Here is a 14,878-nt window from a genome sequence, read left to right on the forward strand (position 1 = left end):
TGAGAAAGAGATTACAAAACCAGTAGTGGCAGCAGTCCTAAGCGAATTTTGGGAAATTGGCAAGTAGGCGAGATTGAGATGTGTCAAGTGTAAATACAATTGGTGTAGTAGAGAGCAAATAATTCAGGTAAAAGAGGTGAAGTTGTATTCTATGTGCTTCTTAAACACAAGTTAAGTGGGAGAGAGTTCCAAGCAGAGGTCATAGCACTAGTGAAGAGCTTTGGAGTTGAGGTGCTTCGAGATATAGGCATCTTTGGTTTTTTGGCTCCTTGAGCTGTCTGCAATAGTGACCACATTGGCCAAGTCATGCAAGTGAGTTTGATAAGTTGCTTTTTGTGACTATGGAAGCAATCTCTTTCTCTCACTAAAATCCAGTAAAGGCACCTACCAGCATGTGTGCACACATTATTCCTTTGTCCTTCAACCTCATTGAAGTGTGGGCCAGCAAAAGAAAATGCTAAATTTTGCAACTTTGCATTTGTTCAAGTGCTTTTATTTAGTTGAGACAGCATAATTTGAACTTGATTTTTGGTCTTAAGGTTAACCAAAGCTGGTTTTATAAAACTAGTGTGATGTCAAATTCTATTGTTTGTTACAAGTCTACCCGCAGATAAAATATTACCTTAAGCGAGGAGAGAGAGAGTAATTTCATAAGTTGAGTTTTGCAATGGTGACAACCGGCACAGCTGTTTTCAGGTGGTCCAGGTGGGCTTGGTGTTTAATTTTAATTGTAAGTGATGTCACCTTTACTTGCCATCGCTTAAGGTTGAGCATTGATTACCGGCCGGATGTGCAGGTGGGCATGACAGGATATGGTACGTTAACATTGGTCCAGAAGACCATATTGTCAAAACAATCATGGCAGCATAACCATTTCTATTTAAAAATAAGTGTGTGTTGCTGTATCTTGTAAATATATGGAAAATGTGGCTTGATCTGGCCCTGGGCAAAGAAAGTAACTTCTGTTTGACCTGTAAAGATGCAGAAGCATAAGAGTTGTCTTGGTTCTTAATGTAGCATCATTCATGGTTGGTACCAGGGGTAAATGTGCATGAAACTAATCCAGGTTGGTGATGTTCAGGTAGCCTTTCAGTGTGACATAGGAGCTTGTCTACATCCAGGCAGTACTATAACAACCCTTGTCCCACCAAGGCTCTCCTGTTAAGGATGTTAGTATGCTAATCTTCCCTGGCAGCACTACACCTCCACAGCAAGGCATTGGCATGTTTCAGTGACTCAAGTGACTGACTTGGTAAACAATGTTACGAACAATCACAAACCCCATTCCAAGAATCATTCACTCATTTAGATAGCTTGTGGTTATCAGAAGCTACCCTTTGACAGGGAATGTCAAATCTGTTCATTGGTGTGATAAAACACAGCGATAACTTTGGAGAAAGTTCCTATTACTTTTCTGTGAGAACATTACTGAAACTGCTCTTCTGCTGTGCTTGTCGCCCTGTTCGTATGTATGAGAGCGCTCACTGCTAATCTGCCTTTCGTTTCTTGCAGTTTATCTCATTTGAATCTATTGTTTGTCAAACACCGCCCTGTCTTGATTGCCATTTGTTGTATTGAACAGATTCTTGACACCATGTTGCATTTGTGAATGTCTTGTGCTCTTCTGCTGAAACACTGTTGCATTTGTTATTCAGACTATATAGTTGAACATCAAGTTCATATGTAACTTCTAAACTGTTGGATGCAGATTTGTTTCTCAAACTCAGTAGTTTCACTCATTAAATATATACATACCTTCATGAAAGGTACCTTCAGCTTGAGGGAAATGTTGGAGGAGCTGTGCTTGGTGGTCCCTTTGAAGCTAGTTGATGGAACAGGTGGGTTGTCTTGCAGTGTTGGCCTCTGCTGATCCAGGCCACATTGAGTGTTCCGCTGGGATGGCCTCAGAGCACCTGTACAGCAAGCTGTGTCGCCTGCCTCCCTCCTCAGCCGGCACCCCTCAGACAGGAGGTCGAGCATCCTCGCCTGTGGAGCACTCTGCTGGCAATATCCCATGGAAAGCCACACACACCCAGTGCAAAGGGAGAGTGCCTTTACTAGTGGTCCTGTACCAATGGCCAGTACAGCACAATCCCCCTGGGTCTAGTGGGTCACACTTCTTCCGCCTCCACTAAGAGCGAAGGCCCCCCGGCATCTGTGTGTACCTTTGGCGCAAGGCCCTATGTTTTGCTGTTTCTTTCTGTTTTCAGGCTCTGACTTCCATGATTTTAGTCCGTTTTTGTTTCTTTGACTTGCTTCCAGTTGCTCATGTCTCTCCCCCTCTTCCCGTTCGCCCTCCACACCCCTCCACCTCCTCACTCTCCTGTTTTCCACGTGTAAATTATTTCCGTATCACATAACTATATGATATTGATTTGCTGTTTGTATGATTTTTTCTTAAGTTACATCTTTTATTATATTTTTAGGGCCCAGGGATCATCCTGACATTGTTGATTCATTTATGCAACTCCTGGCACAGGTGTGTTTTGGTTTCTTATTTCATTCACTTTCTGTTCTTTCTCTACTTTCTCGGTCAACTTCTTCCTCTTTTTAATTCAAGTTAAACCTATTTTTAACTTTCTGTTTGACAAGTTTGTTTTTTCCTCTTTTGGTTCAATAGACTTATTCCATCTGTTTTCCTTGGACGTTATAAACTGACCAAGCCTTCTCCGTTAGTGGCCGGGGGTTGGAAGTGGCACCGGACAGACTCTAGGAGCTACTGCAACACGCCTGTGTTGGTTGCTCCTATGCTCTGCCGAATGCCCTGTTCATGGCTCAAACCAACAGTTTTCTTCCTGAAGGTTCCCAAGAGCACTGACTACCAGAGTGATTAACATCTTTCCCTCCCTCCTCGCATATTGACCGTTAGATCAGAGGAGTAGCATTTAACATGTCACTGTTTGCGGAACAGTCCATGTGGTGAGCTTGGTTACTATGAAGGAAGCACTGCAATGGGTTAACCTGCAGTATACAGTACTTGTGTGCAGGGCAAGGTAAACAGAGAGCCTGGTCACTATACAGGAAGCAATGCAACAGGTAAGCCTGCAGTCACTGTGGGCGGAACAGTGCAAACAGTGAGCTTGGTTACTGCGGAGGAAGCACTGCAACGGGTCAACCTGCAGCATGCAGTCACTGTGGGCGCAACAGTGCAAACAGTGAGCTTGGTTACTGCGGAGGAAGCACTGCAACGGATTAACCTGCAGTAAACAGTCAATGTGGGCGGAACAATACAAACGGTGAGCTTGGTTATTACAGATGAAGGACTGCAAAGTGTTAGCCTGCATCATGCTGTTACTATGTGGGAAACAATTCAAACGATGAGCAGTGCATAGGGGTTTACCTGCAGAAAGCAGTCACTGTCTGCAGAACAGTGCAAACAGTGAACCTGGTCACTCTATGAAGCAATGCAAAGGGTTAACATGCAGCATCTGGTCAATGTGGGCAGTACAGACCAAACTTTGAGCTTGGTCATTACATGCAACGCAATGTCATTAGTTAACCTGCAGCAAGTAGTCATGTGTGCTGAACAATCCAAATTAACCTGCAGCAAGTAGTTGTGTTCTGAACAGTGTGTATGATCCCTACATACAACACAGTGTAGAGAGTAAACCTTCAGGAAGCAGTCATGTGTGCTGAACAATGCAAAGGGTGAGCTTAGTCACTATGTACGACCCAATGTAGACAGTTAACCTGCAGCAAGCAGTCATGTGTGCTGAGCAATGCAAAGGGTGAGCTTCGTCCCTGTGTACAACAGTGCAGTGTTGATCTGAGGCAAGCAGTTGTGCGCTGCACAATGCAAACGGTGAGCTTTGTCACTACGTACAACACAGTGTAGAGAGTTAACCTGCAGCAAGCAGTTGTGTGCTGAACAATGCAAACAATGAGCTTACTCACTACATACAACACAGTGTAGAGAGTTAACCTGCAGCAAGCAGTCATGTGTGCTGAACAATCCAAGTGGTAGGCTTCATCACTTAGTACGACACAATGTAGAATGTTAATCTGCAGCCACCAGCGTGTACTGAACAGTGCAAATGATGAGCTTCGTTACTACGTATGATACAATGTAGAGAGTTAAGCTTCAGCAAGCAGTCATGTGCGCTGAACAATGCAAACACTGAGCTTGGTCACTACATATGACAAAATGTAAATAGTTAACCTGGCCCAAGCAGTCACAGTGTGTGGAACTGTGCAAAATGTGAGCTTAGTCACATCTATGGAAGCATTGCAGTGGATTAACCTGCATGATGCACTTTGTAGGTGTGCAGCAAGGTTAACTTGCAGCAGTCACATTCTGCAGAACAGTGAAAAGGTGGTGAGTATTTTCACTATGTGTGCCGCAATGCAAAGGTAATTTCAAACTAGCAGCTGTGCAATGAGTACCCTGCAGCAATGCAAAGGATTAGCATTCAGCAAGCAGTCAGTATAGGTCCAGGATCTTGGGAAAAAAGCAGTCACTACTTTTGCAGCATTTGAAAGGGCTAGTGTGCAGCAAGCAGTCACCATCTAGGCAGCATGTAAGTGGCCACTACTTGACATCACTATAAGGGATTACTCTTCCTTAAGCAGTCGTTATTAGGCAACAGTTAAAACTTAGGCATGTCACCAGCAGTCACTGATTTTGCAGAAATGCTGGGCGTTAGCCTAAAATCCTCGAAATAGGATGATTCCTGAAAGGTTAAAAAAAGGGTGAACCTACAATATGAAAGGACATTGAAAAGTACCGTTTTACCTTATCATTGCACTCACTTTTTGGAATGCAAAAAAGTTTCATTGCACCATAACAATTTGATTGTATTTATAATAGCATTTAATCAATGAACAGTTTGTCTTCTTTTGAGCATTTTTAACACATAATCTGATTCACACTGTGATAAACAAGTGCCAACCACCCTGTGGAAAAAGTGTTTTTTAGTGTTCATGAAAAAAAAAAAAAAACATACATTATGTGGCAAATATTTGATTCCTTCACACCTGTCCAGCAGGAGCCAGGAAAATGGGGGTGTCTCAAAACATTCATTACCAATACCCAATTTTGGGAAATGATGCAGAAAAACACGGCTGAACAGAATTCGACAGAAATTTAGAACTTTACTCAGAAAGCTTGCTTTTCATTACTTAGTGTGAATCCGTTCAGTCATTTTATAGAAATTTGCATTCAGATAGGTGCTCAGGGTAGTCATAAAGGGGTTAAAAGGTTAAATGTATATTCGGACTATTGGTGTCCAGATATACTCTGATTGGTGATGCCATTTATAATGTCATTTGAGATGTCAGTGATGTAATTCATCATCTTGTGAGCAATGCAATACGCAGTGGCATAAACAGTGCATGGTGGGGCGCAAGTTATTGTTAGCTCTGGAAACCATAACTCGTAAATTTCAGATTATTTTTTTTTTTTCTTAAACATTAGTGTTCATTGGCATGTGTGGCTGTAGATACACATGCTTTGCATTGTCCTGCCATCTAGTGTTGAGTCCGGAGTTGTTTTTCTTCGAAGAAGTTGTTTTTCAAGTCTCAGGATCGAGTGACTCCTCCCTCTTGGTGATACTGCGCATGGGCATCAAGCCCTTTGTCATTTTGCTTTATCTCCGCTGTCGGGTTTGGACGTGTAATCTTTAGCTCCTTCTTTGACATGCTCCGGTCCGAGACTTTCTCTCCGTCTTATCTATATTCGACGGTATTGTAATTTGACCGTGTTTTTCACTTCGCACGTCACATGCAGTTTATCGAATGCAGGCCCTTCATGCCGGCCCAGTCAGCCTTCAGGCCTAAATACTAGTGGATCCAAAAAGAATGTAATCCTGATGTAACATACCCAGTTTTGTTTCTGTCCTTGGTGCCACTCGAAGTACCCTTACACCGATCACCATTGAGTGTGTAACCTGTGCCGCCTCCATTCAAGTTTCAAACTCTGACATCAAATCCGACATCAATAGTCATCCTGTAATGTCAGCACAAACTGTGAGTACTGGAGACCCATCTCATCACCCCAAAACACAGGAAAAAAGTCCCTACAGAGGTCACCCAACCACCACTGCAAACAAGCCGTTGTCGGGCTTGGAAAGAAGGTTTGGCTGCCCCGTCTATCTACTCGGCACCAAAACCAAAGAAACACCTCAGTCTTCAGCATCGATCACAGCCACTTCGGTCTGACCAAGTATGAGCAAGGTTTCGACGCCGACTGCACCCGCCTCTGACCGTAATTCGAGCAGAGTCTCTTCGGAACCAAGTTTGGATCTGAAAAAACCCATCGACCAAAACCAAAGGTTCCAGAACAAAAAGACACTGGACTTTGGACATTCATCCTCCACGCCCCCACCTTTTCAGCCTATGCTTGAAACTATGGATGCTAAGCAGCACTGACTATACATATTCAAGAAGGCCCAGGGCGCATTATAGCTTCACATACTGTGACTTTGACACAGATACAAACTTTCCTGGAGGCATTGAACACCTCCCTGCCTCCAAAGCAAATACATAAGGAAAAGGTTGCCTCCTCGACTGAGCCTGCTCCTCCCCAACCAACCCACTTCACCTTCACCTATCTCTTCTCCTCATTCTCCTGCATCTCCAATACTGGAAGAATTCAGTCCACAGGGTTCTCCCGTATTTGAGGAACATTACCCAGGAGATACGTGCAAGATCCAGACCCTTGGGATTCTTTTGATCCAGACCCAGTCATCAATATTAAACCACATCTATATCCTGCTAGACCTCCCTCCCCCCCAGAAGATACAACCAGCTAACAATAGGTTATTGCGAGGGCAGCTGCATACCATAATGTCACAATACATAAAGAACCCATTGAAGTAGGCAAGAGAGTAGCTGCGCAAGCTGTAAACCATTGCGTATTGCCAATTTGCAAACTTTGCTCTCTTCGTACAGCAGGGCCCACTGGGACGAAATAGAGGATCTACTCCAATAGCTCCCAGAGGAACATTGAAAATGTGGACAGCAAATTGTTCAGGAAGGTCAAACAATTGCGAATAATTCTATTCGCTGTGCATTAGATGCTCCCGACACAGCAGTAAGAGGTATGAATAGTATTGTGCTAATACGCAGGCATGCATGGCTTAGATGCTCTGGATTTAAGCCTGAAATGTAGCAAGCATTGTTAAATATGCCATTTGACAGAGCACATCTGTTTGGGATACAAGCTGAATCAACGTTAGAAAAATTAAAAAAAGACACAGACACAGCAAAGGCAATGGGGGCTCTCCAGTCTCAAGCACAAAGGGTTTTATTCGTCACCCAGCATATAGAGGGGGTTACGGTGCCTCTACAACATCTGAGCCCTCAACCTCACACACTAAACATACCTCACACTCTTACAACAAAGGCTCACTTAGGGGTCTTTCAGAGGAAATAATTTAGGAGGCAGAGGCAAAAACCTTAATTCCGGAAGATCTGTCTCAACAGCAAATAATTGAATACCTATGGATACCACGATCCCGTGTGATACCAGTTGGGGGACGTTCTTCAAAACTACTGCACACACTGGACAAACAGAACATCGGACCAATGGGTCCTCTCCATTATCCAACATGGTTATTGTCAGGCGCTTACTTCAACACCTGCAAACATTCCTCCTCGCACTCAGTTTGTCTCAGGAACAGCTTGCACTCCTCAAAGAGGAGGTATAATCTCTTCTTCTCAAAGGGACAATAGAACAGGTCCCATCCCAATATTAGAAAACAGGAGTATCCTCACTGTACTTCCTCATTCCAAAAAAGAAAGGCTCGATCAAACCCATCTTGGACCTCAGACCTCTAAACCACTACATTCTATGAGAACGTTTTCACATGGTCACTCTTCAGGATGTCATCCCACTCCAACTAAACAATTTCATGACAGCTCTAGACTTAAAAGATGCCTACTTGTAGGAAAGTACCATCTTGCCTGGCATGTTACCCCCATTTTTCACTGTATATATGTTGTTTTAGTTGTATGTGTCACTGGGACCCTGGTAACCCAGGGCCCCAGTGCTCATAAGTGTGCCTGAATGTGTTACCTGTGTAGTGACTAACTGTCTCACTGAGGCTCTGCTAATCAGAACCTCAGTGGTTATGCTCTCTCATTTCTTTCCAAATTGTCACTAACAGGCTAGTGACCAATTTTACCAATTTACATTGGCTTACTGGAACACCCTTATAATTCCCTAGTATATGGTACTGAGGTACCCAGGGTATTGGGGTTCCAGGAGATCCCTATGGGCTGCAGCATTTCTTTTGCCACCCATAGGGAGCTCTGACAATTCGTACACAGGCCTGCCACTGCAGCCTGAGTGAAATAACGTCCACGTTATTCCACAGCCATTTTACACTGCACTTAAGTAACTTATAAGTCACCTATATGTCTAACCTTTACCTGGTAAAGGTTAGGTGCAAAGTTACTTAGTGTGAGGGCACCCTGGCACTAGCCAAGGTGCCCCCACATTGTTCAGAGCCAATTCCCTGAACTTTGTGAGTGCGGGGACACCATTACACGCGTGCACTACATATAGGTCACTACCTATATGTAGCTTCACCATGGTAACTCCGAATATGGCCATGTAACATGTCTATGATCATGGAATTGCCCCCTCTATGCCATCCTGGCATTGTTGGTACAATTCCATGATCCCAGTGGTCTGTAGCACAGACCCTGGTACTGCCAGACTGCCCTTCCTGGGGTTTCACTGCAGCTGCTGCTGCTGCCAACCCCTCAGACAGGCAGCTGCCCTCCTGGGGTCCAGCCAGGCCTGGCCCAGGATGGCAGAACAAAGAACTTCCTCTGAGAGAGGGTGTGACACCCTCTCCCTTTGGAAAATGGTGTGAAGGCAGGGGAGGAGTAGCCTCCCCCAGCCTCTGGAAATGCTTTGTTGGGCACAGATGTGCCCAATTCTGCATAAGCCAGTCTACACCGGTTTAGGGACCCCTTAGCCCCTGCTCTGGCGCAAAACTGGACAAAGGAAAGGGGAGTGACCACTCCCCTGACCTGCACCTCCCCTGGGAGGTGTCCAGAGCTCCTCCAGTGTGCTCCAGACCTCTGCCATCTTGGAAACAGAGGTGCTGCTGGCACACTGGACTGCTCTGAGTGGCCAGTGCCACCAGGTGACGTCAGAGACTCCTGCTGATAGGCTCCTTCAGGTGTTAGTAGCCTTTCCTCTCTCCTAGGTAGCCAAACCCTCTTTTCTGGCTATTTAGGGTCTCTGTCTCTGGGGAAACTTTAGATAACGAATGCATGAGCTCAGCCGAGTTCCTCTGCATCTCCCTCTTCACCTTCTGATAAGGAATCGACCGCTGACCGCGCTGGAAGCCTGCAAACCTGCAACATAGTAGCAAAGACGACTACTGCAACTCTGTAACGCTGATCCTGCCGCCTTCTCGACTGTTTTCCTGCTTGTGCATGCTGTGGGGGTAGTCTGCCTCCTCTCTGCACCAGAAGCTCCGAAGAAATCTCCCGTGGGTCGACGGAATCTTCCCCCTGCAACCGCAGGCACCAAAAAGCTGCATTACCGGTCCCTTGGGTCTCCTCTCAGCACGACGAGCGAGGTCCCTCGAAGCCAGCGACGCTGTCCAAGTGACCCCCACAGTCCAGTGACTCTTCAGCCCAAGTTTGGTGGAGGTAAGTCCTTGCCTCACCTCGCTGGGCTGCATTGCTGGGAACCGCTACTTTGCAGCTACTCCGGCCCCTGTGCACTTCCGGCGGAAATCCTTCGTGCACAGCCAAGCCTGGGTCCACGGCACTCTAACCTGCATTGCACGACTTTCTAAGTTGGTCTCCGGCGACGTGGGACTCCTTTGTGCAACTTCGGCGAGCACCGTTTCACGCATCCTCGTAGTGCCTGTCTCTGGCACTTCTCCGGGTGCTACCTGCTTCAGTGAGGGCTCTTTGTCTTGCTCGACGTCCCCTCTCTCTGCAGGTCCAATTTGCGACCTCCTGGTCCCTCCTGGGCCCCAGCAGCGTCCAAAAACGCCAAAAGCACGATTTGCGTGTAGCAAGGCTTGTTGGCGTCCTTCCGGCGGGAAAACACTTCTGCACGACTCTCCAAGGCGAGAGGGATCCGTCCACCAAAGGGGAAGTCTCTAGCCCTTTTCGTTCCTGCAGAAACCTCAGCTTCTTCTGTCCAGTCGAAGCTTCTTTGCACCCGCAGCTGGCATTTCCTGGGCATCTGCCCATCTCCGACTTGCTTGTGACTTTTGGACTTGGTCCCCTTGTTCCACAGGTACCCTAGATTGGAAATCCACAGTTGTTGCATTGCTGGTTTGTGTCTTTCCTGCATTATTCCTCTAACACAACTCTTTTGTCCTTAGGGGAACTTTAGTGCACTTTGCACTCACTTTTCAGGGTCTTGGGGAGGGTTATTTTGCTAACTCTCACTATTTTCTAATAGTCCCAGCGACCCTCTACAAGGTCACATAGGTTTGGGGTCCATTCGTGGTTCGCATTCCACTTTTGGAGTATATGGTTTGTGTTGCCCCTATCCCTATGTTTCCCCATTGCATCCTATTGTAACTATACATTGTTTGCACTGTTTTCTAAGACTATACTGCATATTTTTGCTATTGTGTATATATATCTTGTGTATATTTCCTATCCTCTCACTGAGGGTACACTCTAAGATACTTTGGCATATTGTCATAAAAATAAAGTACCTTTATTTTTAGTATAACTGTGTATTGTGTTTTCTTATGATATTGTGCATATGACACTAAGTGGTACTGTAGTAGCTTCACACGTCTCCTAGTTCAGCCTAAGCTGCTCTGCTAAGCTACCATTATCTATCAGCCTAGGCTGCTAGACACCCTATACACTAATAAGGGATAACTGGGCCTGGTGCAAGGTGCAAGTACCCCTTGGTACTCACTACAAGCCAGTCCAGCCTCCTACATTGGTTGTGCAGTGGTGGGATAAGTGCTTGAGACTACTTACCACTCTTGTCATTGTACTTTTCATAAGAGAAAAATATACAAAACAAGGTCAGTGTATATACACATAGCCAAAAAGTTTTGCATTTCCTCTTTTCACTCTTTTCTAAGTGCTGAAAAGTACTTCTAAAACTTTCAAAAAGTTCTTAAAAGTTTAAAAAGTTTTTTCTGTCTTTCCAAAAAGTTCTGAAAACTTTTTTCTCTTTTTCTATCACTTTAACTCTCTCTAAAAAATGTCTGGCACAGGAAAAAATGTTGAACTGTCCAAACTTGCATATGATCACCTTAGCTGGAAAGGAGCAAGGAGTCTCTGCATAGAGAGAGGTTTGAGTGTAGGGAAGAATCCTTCCTTAGAACTGTTAATTAACATGCTTAGAGTACAGGATAAGGCCATAAGTGCCCAATCTGTTGAAAAAGTAGCTAATGGTTCTCAATCTGATCCAGGGACTCCCCCAGGAAAAGATTCAGGAAAGAAACTTCTCAGCCTGCCCATTACTAGACAGTCTAGCATAGTTGGTACAGAGGTTGAATCACACCATACTGATGGTGTGCTCTCACATTATACTGATAGCCAAGCTGTTAGGGTGCCCTCTGTAAGGGACAGGTCTCCTTCTGTTCATTCCCATCATACCTCTGTATCTAGAAATGTCCCTCCCACCCACCCTGATGACAGATTGTTAGAAAGGGAGCTCAATAGATTGAGAGTGGAACAAACCAGACTGAAGCTCAAGAAGCAACAGCTGGATTTGGATAGACAGTCTTTAGAATTAGAGAAGGAAAGACAGAAGTTGGGTTTAGATACCCATGGTGGCAGCAGCAGTATTCCCCATAGTCATCCTGCAAAAGAGCATGATTCCAGGAATCTGCACAAGATAGTTCCCCCTTATAAGGAGGGGGATGACATTAACAAGTGGTTTGCTGCACTTGAGAGGGCCTGTGCTGTACAGGATGTCCCTCAAAAGCAGTGGGCTGCTATCCTATGGCTATCATTTAGTGGAAAAGGTAGGGATAGGCTCCTTACTGTAAAAGAAAATGATGCTAATAATTTCCAAGTTCTTAAGAATGCACTCCTGGATGGTTATGGCTTAACCACTGAACAGTACAGGATAAAGTTCAGAGAGACCAAAAAGGAGTCTTCACAAGACTGGGTTGATTTCATTGACCAGGCAGTGAAGGCCTTGGAGGGGTGGTTACATGGCAGTAAAGTTACTGATTATGACAGCCTGTATAACTTAATCCTGAGAGAGCATATTCTTAATAATTGTGTGTCTGATTTGTTGCACCAGTACTTGGTGGACTCTGATCTGACCTCTCCCCAAGAATTGGGAAAGAAGGCATACAAATGGGTCAGAACAAGAGTGAACAGAAAAGTTCATACAGGGGGTGACAAAGATGGCAACAAAAAGAAGGATGGTAAGTCTTCTGACAAGGGTGGGGACAAATCTAAAAATGAGTCTTCATCAGGCCCACAAAAACACTCTGGTGGGGGTGGTGGGTCCAAATCCTCCTTTAATCAGAACAAGGAAAATAAACCATGGTGCTATTTATGTAAAATAAAAGGCCATTGGACAACAGATCCCAGTTGTCCAAAGAAAGGCACCACAGCTCCTACCACTACAACCCCTACTGCTACACCTAGTGTCCCTACTAATAGCAGTGGTGGTGGGAGCAAACCTACTAATAGCCAATCCAAGGGAGTAGCTGGGCTCACTTTTGGTAATTTAGTTGGGGTTGGACTGATTAGGGAGACCACAGAGGCTACTTTAGTCTCTGAAGGGGCTATTGATTTAGCCACTTTGGTTGCTTGCCCCCATAACTTGGAGAAGTACAAGCAACTAACCCTAATAAATGGTGTTGAGGTCCAGGCCTACAGGGACACAGGTGCCAGTGTCACAATGGTGAATGAGAAACTGGTGCACCCTGAACAACACATACTTGGACACCAGTACCAAGTAACCGATGCTCACAACATAACACAAAGCCACCCCATGGCTGTTGTGAATCTCAACTGGGGGGGGGTAACTGGTCCAAAGAAAGTTGTGGTAGCTTCAGATTTACCTGTAGACTGTCTATTAGGGAATGATTTGGAGACATCAGCTTGGTCAGATGTGGAGTTGGAGGCCCATGCAGCAATGCTGGGCATCCCAGGGCATATTTTTGCTTTGACAAGGGCTCAGGCCAAAAAGCAAAAAGGACAGGGAAGCTTGGATCCTGGAACAATGGACCAAGTGCTCCCTAAAGCTAGGGCTAGTAGAAGCAAACCACTTCCTACTATCCCTCCCTCTACAGTGGATTCTAATTCTGAGGAAGAAGAATTCCCTTCCTGTGCAGAACCTACACCAGAGGAGCTGGAAGCAGACACTGCTGAGCTTTTGGGTGAAGGGGGGACTGCCAGGGAGGAGCTGAGTGTGGCACAGCAAACCTGTCCCACATTAGAGGGTCTCAGACAGCAAGCTGTCAAACAGGCTAATGGGGATGTCAGTGACTCTCACAGAGTTTACTGGGAGGACAACCTCTTGTACACTGAGCATAGGGATCCTAAACCTGGAGCTGCCAGGAGATTAGTGATTCCTCAGGAGTACAGAAAGTTCCTCCTAACACTGGCACATGACATTCCCCTAGCTGGGCACCTGGGTCAAATGAAAACTTGGGACAGATTGGTTCCATTGTTTCATTGGCCTAGGATGTCTGAGGACACAAAGGAATTTTGTAAGTCCTGTGAAACCTGTCAAGCCAGTGGCAAGACAGGTGGCACTCCAAAGGCACCCCTTATCCCACTGCCTGTGGTTGGGGTTCCCTTTGAAAGGGTAGGGGTTGACATAGTTGGCCCCCTTGACCCTCCTACTGCTTCAGGCAATAGGTTTATCTTGGTGGTAGTGGACCATGCCACAAGATATCCTGAAGCTATTCCTTTAAGGACCACTACAGCTCCTGCAGTGGCAAAGGCCCTCCTGGGAATATTTTCCAGGGTGGGCTTCCCAAAGGAAGTAGTATCAGACAGGGGAAGCAATTTCATGTCTGCATACTTAAAGGCCATGTGGAAGGAGTGTGGTGTAACTTACAAGTTCACAACACCCTATCATCCACAAACAAATGGACTGGTGGAGAGATTTAATAAAACTCTCAAAGGCATGATTATGGGACTCCCTGAAAAACTCCGCAGGAGATGGGATATCCTTCTACCATGCCTCCTTTTTGCCTACAGGGAGGTACCCCAGAAAGGAGTGGGCTTCAGCCCCTTTGAACTTCTTTTTGGACACCCTGTTAGGGGTCCACTCACACTTGTAAAGGAGGGTTGGGAACAACCTTTAAAAGCTCCTAAGCAGGATATTGTGGATTATGTACTTGGCCTCAGATCAAGGATGGCTGAGTACATGAAAAAGGCCAGTAAAAACCTTCAGGCCAGCCAAGAGCTCCAGAAGCAATGGCATGATCAGAAGGCTGTTTTGGTTCAGTACCAACCAGGGCAGAAAGTGTGGGTCTTGGAGCCTGTGGCCCCAAGAGCACTCCAAGATAAATGGAGTGGACCCCACACAATTGTTGAAAAGAAGGGTGAAGTCACCTACTTGGTTGACTTAGGCACTGCCAGGAGTCCCCTTAGGGTGCTCCACGTCAACCGCCTGAAACCCTACTATGACAGGGCTGATCTCACCCTGCTCATGGCAACAGATGAGGGACAGGAAGAAGACAGTGATCCTCTACCTGATCTCTTCTCTTCCACAGAACAAGATGCTCTTGTGGAAGGTGTAGTTTTGGCTGATTGTCTTACTGCTGAGCAGAAAGATAATTGCATAAATCTCCTAGGACAATTTTCAGAACTCTTCTCTACTGTGCCAGGCACCACTTCTTGGTGTGAGCACACTATAGATACTGGAGACAGTTTACCTGTCAAAAGTAAGATCTATAGGCAGCCTGTCCATGTCAGGGACTGCATAAAGCAAGAAGTTCAGAAAATGCTGGAACTA

General features: G+C 45.6%; 1 protein-coding gene across 1 annotated transcript in view; it reads left to right on the forward strand.

Annotated features, from left to right (window-relative positions):
• IPO13 (importin 13) overlaps positions 1–14,878 on the forward strand; it is a 370,551-nt gene that overhangs the window by 281,340 nt on the left and 74,333 nt on the right. The window contains exon 15 of the mRNA XM_069227822.1: positions 2,427–2,479. Within this exon, the coding sequence (XP_069083923.1) occupies positions 2,427–2,479 (53 nt within the window). The remainder of the gene's footprint in view (positions 1–2,426; positions 2,480–14,878) is intronic.

The sequence above is a fragment of the Pleurodeles waltl genome, chromosome 4_1, assembly GCF_031143425.1.
Source record: "Pleurodeles waltl isolate 20211129_DDA chromosome 4_1, aPleWal1.hap1.20221129, whole genome shotgun sequence".
NCBI classification, from domain to species: Eukaryota; Metazoa; Chordata; class Amphibia; order Caudata; family Salamandridae; genus Pleurodeles; species Pleurodeles waltl.